Source organism: Haemorhous mexicanus, chromosome 2 (genome assembly GCF_027477595.1).
Source record: "Haemorhous mexicanus isolate bHaeMex1 chromosome 2, bHaeMex1.pri, whole genome shotgun sequence".
Classification (NCBI taxonomy): domain Eukaryota; kingdom Metazoa; phylum Chordata; class Aves; order Passeriformes; family Fringillidae; genus Haemorhous; species Haemorhous mexicanus.
Window position 1 is genome coordinate 26,495,625 of NC_082342.1, and position 7,544 is coordinate 26,503,168.

Here is a 7,544-nt window from a genome sequence, read left to right on the forward strand (position 1 = left end):
ACAGACAGATGTAAAAAAGGGAAAATAGCAGTCTTCAATAGCAACTGAACTGTGTCTGCAGAGAAAACCACAAAAGTCACATATCATATCCTATGCTACTTGACCATACCTACCCAAGAGTTTATTGTAGCTCTTAACTGATGGGCACCACTTCCTTCATTCTATGAGTTTAGATCTCCTGAGCACCAGAATACAAATCTACCTGGTTCCTTCTGCACTTCTCCCTTATGAGGTACACAAGAGCTCTTCTGCTCTCCCCTCAGCTTCTTGGGGAACACCAGTGTGGCAAAAGAGAAAGGGAGAGCTTTGCAGTGTGTATTCTTATGCCAGTCTTCTGCCTGGTCACATTAGCTTCTCCATGATCTAGTTCTACAGCAGTACTTATGATAGGAAGCACTTTGCCCAGTAGGAAATCTTTATGAGGTCAAGACAACACTTAAAATTAAATTCACCCAGAACCATAACTGGCCAGGATTTTTACCTGTGTCTCAACCAAAGGTATCCCACTAACGCCACATAGGCTACTCCAAATTTGAACAATACAATTTTGAGAAGGTATATTTAATATCATTAGCTTTGAATTTGTGCAAGCTCAACAGAAAGGATACTTAAAAATAAGAAGGTCAGTGGGTATCTCAGTGTCGCCAGTGGCATATGGTCCTGAATATACATCTTCATATGTGTAGAAGAATGTTTCATCTATTTTCTTTTTTACCTCCTCACGCCTTTTTTGTGGTACTGAGGATACTTGAGTATAATGTTGTTCGTCCAAATTGTCTTCTGCACCTTAGAAGTGGGAACATTACAGAAATTTATATTCACCATATATTTTGGGTTAGTTGCTGATATTTGCACCTAACCATGAAAGGGAAGGAGTCACAACTCCTCACCCCCTTTGACAGAGCAATCAATACTTCATAGCTCAAAACAAGGGTTCCATGCCTTAGCAACTACTTGTCCTGGAATAGTCTGCCACAAATACTCCCTCAGGCTTTTAAAAACTTCATTGTAAATATTCAAAACTGAAGAATTTAAACAAAAAAAAAAAATTGAGGCTGTTCGAAAAATACTGGTTTTAAAACTTTAAGACTTACTAAAGCAGTTCAGTTGAGATTTGCTTGATATTTAGGTCTCCACTTTAGAAACCAAACAAATTTTAATGTGTCTGTTTTCAGTAGCTATCGAATGCACATTGTGACACAAACCAATTATTAAAACCACATTAAATGGGCCACCAGAAGACACCACTGTCCTCAAGAAAGCAAACTGCTAATGTGCGACCCAGTGTAGCTCCTCACTAAATTGCAATGCACAATACTGTCAACTTGACTTCTAATTAGTCATAAGCACTTACTAAAAGTAGTTTCCAGTTGGTTATCTCAGGTTAAATCTATTTTGTAAGCATTTCATGCTGTTCTGACTGTTTTCTCTCCTAGGTGGGCCATGAGAAACAAGCAAAGGGGTCAGAGACCAGCAAGGCAAAGAGCAAAGTTAAGCCAACTGAAAGGGAGCAGAAATACTAAATCACTGTAACTGAATACAGTCTGAGTTTGTAAGGCTGTTCCTAATAATAACAACTGTAAAAACAATGAAAACTAGAAAGTATGGGGGGTTTTAAGTTTGTACCACCATCTCCTCAGTGAACACCCATTCTTAGCAATGTTCTCAAATGTCCAATTCCACTTGCTTCCCTTCTTCCTCCTGTTCCTCTGCAGTTGGTGATTCACTTGAAACACTAGTTTTGGTTTTTTTTTGCAAAGTATAATTGGTATCACTCTCTTAGGTACAAATTCCTTTGACTAATTTGCTCATACATGCCATATTAAATAAATATGTAGTTCTGTAGTAGTAAAAGAATCTCCTCTGTCCGACAACAGACTTCCTGATGCTTAGCATTAAGTGTCAGAAGTTTACTTCCAAAAACCAGTAATTTAAAACTCAGGGGAAGGAAAGAAACAAACACATCTTATAACAGAAAAAAGGTGTAAGAGGAAGATCAAAAAAATGCCAAAAGTAATGCAGCAATGCTTAAAAAAATCCTTCCAAAGTGGATTTGTTATTCATGCTACTGGATCTAGTGAGTTAGAAGACATGCAGGACACCTGAAATAGACACTGGACAAGCATTTCAAGATGAAAAATATGCTAAAAAGAAAAATACTGGCCTCTGACTGAAAGAGTCTGGTGGAGTTAAAAACCTGATTTCAGTATTACAGAGACAGGTCTAAGCAGCAAAAATTTTCAAGGAAGGGACTTTGAGAGCTGAGGCACAGCAGGAAGAGCAGACACATGGCTTAGTCCAGAACATCACTATGACCAGAGTAAAAATAAAATTCCAAGAGCAGGAACTGGAGTTGAAGTAAGAAAGGGGTGGTGGAAGAATGGTGGAAGAAACCAGAAGCTACTGTAGGTTCAGTACTGAAATCATGACATAACGGGGAAATGCTTACCACTGGAATCTGCCTCTGCATCTTCTGCTGGATCCTGTTCCATTGGAAAAGGTGGACGTTCTCTCTCCCTGGTGGTGGTAAACACAAACCTTTAGTATTGTTGCCTTTATTTGCCATTTAGACCACTCTCATTTCCTCTCAAATGCTTTGAGATTCCGAAAGATGCTATTTGTCTTCTGCCTGTACACAAATATGGATAACCCAAAGGTATGTCCTGCTTTGTAGAGTGAATTCATTGGCTCAGGTTTTAGGACTCCAGGATCTGAATAAATTGCTACCGCAAGACTTTAATCTAAATACTGTGTAATGGTGGGAGCTGACATGATTTAAATGTGTTGAGCTTCTCTTTAATATACTGGGATGAGATCTGCTTTTGAGACAACAAGGCTATTCCTTCATCTTTATGGTGGGCTTCACTAAAATATCCGGAGACAGATATTCTGAGATCACCTAATATCTTGAATGGAAAAGCAAGAGAGATGAATCTTTAAGAAAAAAGGACTATTTTCAAAACATTTTATGATAATGGATAAATTTTAAAAGTTAGCACCATTTTTTAAAAAAATTAAACAATTTAATAACACCCCTCCCCCATATGATTTTTATCTTTCAGATCATCTTTTTCAGGGTGCTACATTTTTCACTAGTTACTATTTTCCTCTGAAGTGGAAAAGGTCCAAATTTGTCATATAAAAACCAAACACATTGACCATTTTTACAAAGTCTCAAAAAGAAGCAAAAAAGCATAAGCATTGCTCTTACTCTAAATTTATTCTGCCTTTTGATTTCATATGTGGTCTCCATTTTCAAATGAAACACCTTAAAATGCACATTGTAGCAACTTTGCATCAATATTACAGCATGAAAAAAACTATCCAAAATCAGAAAATGCAGAAATTGTATATAAAGAAACATGAATACTCAGAATAAGAAATATGGGCAAGATGCAAGAAAATCCCTCTTCATTTGTAATCAGTCATGACTTTGATATCACTAAGAAGTCCCTAAAAATGCATTTTCTGTTTCCAGCTCTGGATCAGAATCCATTTGGAAAAAGTATTTTGAGGAATTTCAGGCTTTTCCAATATTTCAGGAAAGGTAAAGTGTCTTAACAAAATGCCACCCATGAGAAGGACAAAGAGGACAAAGAAATATTTTAGATATGTCATTCCTGTTGTTCTATAGCCAGTCTTCATCCAAAAGTCCTGAGTGTCTTCCAGAATCTGACTTTCCTTCCTAATTTCACATAAGGATTATGAATAATCCTTTAGGAGTGGTGAGAAAAACTTGAAAATAGACAAGCAGAAAGTTTTACATTTAGAAAACAAATGGAAAGAAAACAATTGCAATATATCTCAATATATTTAAATGAAATTCATGAATTTTAAATGGGGCAACACAACTGATATCACTGAAGTTGAAGAAATAGTTATAGACTATTTGCATAAATAGATAGTGAAGTGTTCAGAGACCTGAATTCTAATTCCAAACCCAGTAATGACGTGTACAATTTGTATCAGCCATTTCACCTCTGGCTGTCTCAGTTATCTCCTGTGAAAAATTAGATAATAATACTTACCCATCTTAGCGAAGTGTTTTGATATCCACAGAGAAAAGAGCGATAAAATTTCAAATTATTGTAACTAATTAGCAATCATTTATCTTCTAAAAATTAAGATTATCATAGTTTTCATTATAAATTAATTCCTATCTGGAAAATGCTTTAGGCTGAAAGAGGATATGAACATTTCTGCTTGCATTGATATCTGGGTTCTAGTTAAAGAAAGATACTGCAATGTCCACTGTGCACATTTTTTTGATGGCATTCAAGCACCGAAGCTTGAATGTGCCAAAGCAAATTCGGAATTTAAGGACTCATTAGAGGCTCAAGGGAATACCATGTCTACTTTGGCGGCAGATTCTGGCTTTCATGAATTGGCTGATCCTGAAAACTCTTGTGCAGGCTCGCCATGACAAAGGCGTGCATCTCTCTGAATGTTGATTTTATTTTCCTGGAGAGAGTTAGCAGGTTTTTTTGCAACAGATTTCCTAAATCAGAAAGATTTAAGCCTTTTGATACTGAAAACTGAGATAGTGACAAGTAGAACTGGTGTGACAAGTCTAATGAGAAAAAAAAAAAACAAAACAGAAATCATAATTTTTCTGCCAATGCCTGACAAGGGCAGTACATTTTCCTCCTAGTCCTGGTAAATCAAGACACTGACTTGAAATACTGTACCAGATGTCTTCATTCAGGTATATAACTTCAGTTATTTCAAAACTAAAATGCTTTTTTGTCAATTTTGCTGCCACACAGAATCTTTATATATGGAAGCCTCTCAAAAGTTCTCAGTAAATTTGGACATTAAGTGATTTCTCATCTCAGACAATTGTCTCATTTATTCAAAATACAGCATAATTAAATCAAACGGGTTTTCATTTGCTAACACATAAACAAATTCAGTGAGATGACACCACTTTCTATTTTGTCATCCTACACTTCTCTTCTTTCCAGGAAAAAAGATGTTTAAATGTGTAAACCTCATAAATGCAGCTCTTGCCTTCATAAACCCTGTGACTGACACTTCAACAGCACAAAATACAGGAAATTAATAATTATCAAAATGCAGCATGGAGTATTACTTTAGAAAACAGAACATATCTAACTGTTATTTTAAGCTGTCTTTCCCCGTCATTAACTGTTTAACTGTGCTTAAATGACATCACCTATCAGCTTTTACATTGACAGAAGAGTGATCATCAGTTCTGACTACTAATTCAGTTTATGTAGAAATAGGGAACTATTACTGCAGAATAAAACTGCAATGCTATTAGTACCAGCAATAAGCAAGAAATTAAAAAATTATCTCTACATTGTGCTATTTCTGCAGGATTTTTTTTTTTTTTTGTTCACTTCAAAATATGTTAATTTTTTTGTAGAAAAGCTTTACCCATTTGTGGGCTTTGCATTAAAAAAAAAAAAAAAAGATAAAAAAAGAAAAGACACTTGGTCTTTCTTTCAGCAGAGATTTTGTTATTTCTTTAGTTGTTTTCATTCCACATGAAGGAACTCAGTGTCCCAGGACTGCCAATCCTGACTCCCCCTGGCATTGCACTGTGAGCCTTCCAGGCTGCACTCTCTGTTCTTCTGACCTGGGGGTAGCACTGGTCTAAAACACAGCTGCAGAATTTGGGTTTCATGAGGGGTGGGTGTCTGCCATAAGGAACACCCACATATTGATCATCTTTTCCAGGTTAAGGCATCTTCTTCAAGTCTAGTTCTGCTCTGGATGGGTCAGGTTTCTTCCCATCTGCCAAGTACTGTTTCTTTAACTCACTTTCAAACATGGTCTCCTCAGCGCTTTTTTAAAAATCTTTAATTTCTTTTCGAAAAACAGCAGACCATCAAACATCTCTCTCAGCACTCATTTTTGCCTTCAGACCACATCAGAGCACATCAGAAATTTACTGGGCTGCTGATGAGTGCAAAATGGGCAAACAGGAGAGTCTTGTAAAACCTACTTTCAAAAAAAACAAAAGTCTTATAGTGTTTAAATACAGAAAGAAAAATATCCAAGTGTAAATCAGGCATAGAAACCAGTGCTGTCTTTTTATCATTATCCATCAGCACTAGAAAATTAGTAAAAAAAGTCAGTTTAGGCAATCAACCCAAGATCCCATGGAAAAAAATAAAAAGTACTAGAGAATATGGCTGCTCTTACAACATCTTGAAGAATTGAGAGCAAGGAGAATAACAAAATGTATCAATTCTCACAGCAGTTAAGTACATAAATTATTTACTAGTCAGAGACCAGGACAGAAATCAAGGATAAAGCTACAAAGCAGGATTTAGACACATTATCATAGCCCCAGTGTCTCCCTTCTCCCTCATCAGAGACAGAAAAAGAGATGGACTGGAGCCCTGCTATTGTTCTCCTCACTGTTACTATGTTGCACACATGCAAAGTATTTTCCTATTTCATTAGGAGAAATAAATCTAACTCTAATTTACAATCTTACACCTAAAGTAGCCCTCTGTATGATCCACATGTCCTTGCTCTGCCACATGCAAGCAAAAGTTTCAAGTCTATTAAAGCCCGCCCTGTGAATAAAGATTACCAGGTTTCTACTAAGCAGAAGTAAGAGCAGGTGACATCACCAGTTACTTATTAACTTGCAGTGTAAAGAAAAATCATAAAAATGAGTATGAGAGGAGTACCACAAAGGCAACAGGCTATAAAATTAACTGCCTCACACATGGCGAAGAAAACCCAACAAGTCCCACATTTCAGATGAATCATGGGACGGTCTATCCCTGTTGCAGGACATTCATTCCTGTTTAGCGGGAATAGGAGAGGGCAGGCAAGGGACACCTGGCGCTCCGCAGGGCGGGCAGGGGAGGGAGCCTCAGCGAGGCCCTGGGGAGGCTGCGGGCACAGAGGGGCCCAGCGGGGCGCCGCGGCTGCGGGGCCGTGAGGAACGGGGCATACCGGGAACAACCCACTGCACCCGCGGGCCCGCCGGGGCGGCTGTGCCCGGAGCGGCCATGACCTCCCCACAGCCCCGGTACCTGGGCCCGGAGCGGCCGCGGCCTCCCCACAGCCCCGGTACCTGGGCCCGGAGCGGCCGCGCTCCCGTCTCCAGGCAACCGCGGCGGCGGCGCAGCGCCCCGGCAGCGGAGCCAGAGGGCGGGTCGGCGGCGCTACGGGGCCAATTGCAGGGGCTGGTCGTTGTTTTATTTTGCGTTGTTCGGGTTTTTTCTATAAAGTAACCTCTGCTTTGGCCACAGTTGCGGTGCTTTCGGAACTCAGCGGGAAAATTAAATTAGCGACAGGTCTAAAGGACACAGTCTTAAACTGCGCCAGAGGAGGTTTAGGTTGGACATTAGGAATAATCTCTTCACAGAAGGGATGTTTAGATATTGGAATGGGCTGCCCAGGGAGGTGATGGGGTAACTGTCCCCAGAGCTGTTTAAGGAAAGACTGGACGAACCACTCAGTGCCCTGGTCTAGTTGACATGGCGGTGTTCGGTCACAGGCTGGACAGGATGATCTCGGAGATCTTTTCCAACCGAACCGATTCTGTGATTCCGTGA

At 39.2% G+C, this 7,544-nt stretch overlaps 1 protein-coding gene across 1 annotated transcript in view; it reads right to left on the minus strand.

Annotated features, from left to right (window-relative positions):
- The window catches only part of CFAP44 (cilia and flagella associated protein 44), a 37,812-nt gene extending 35,320 nt beyond the window's left edge, over positions 1–2,492 (minus strand). The window contains exons 1-2 of the mRNA XM_059870341.1: positions 2,450–2,492; positions 609–786 (exon numbers count right to left, since the gene is read on the minus strand). Of these exons, the coding sequence (XP_059726324.1) occupies positions 609–786; positions 2,450–2,492 (221 nt within the window). The remainder of the gene's footprint in view (positions 1–608; positions 787–2,449) is intronic.
- Between the last annotated feature and the right edge of the window lie 5,052 nt (positions 2,493–7,544).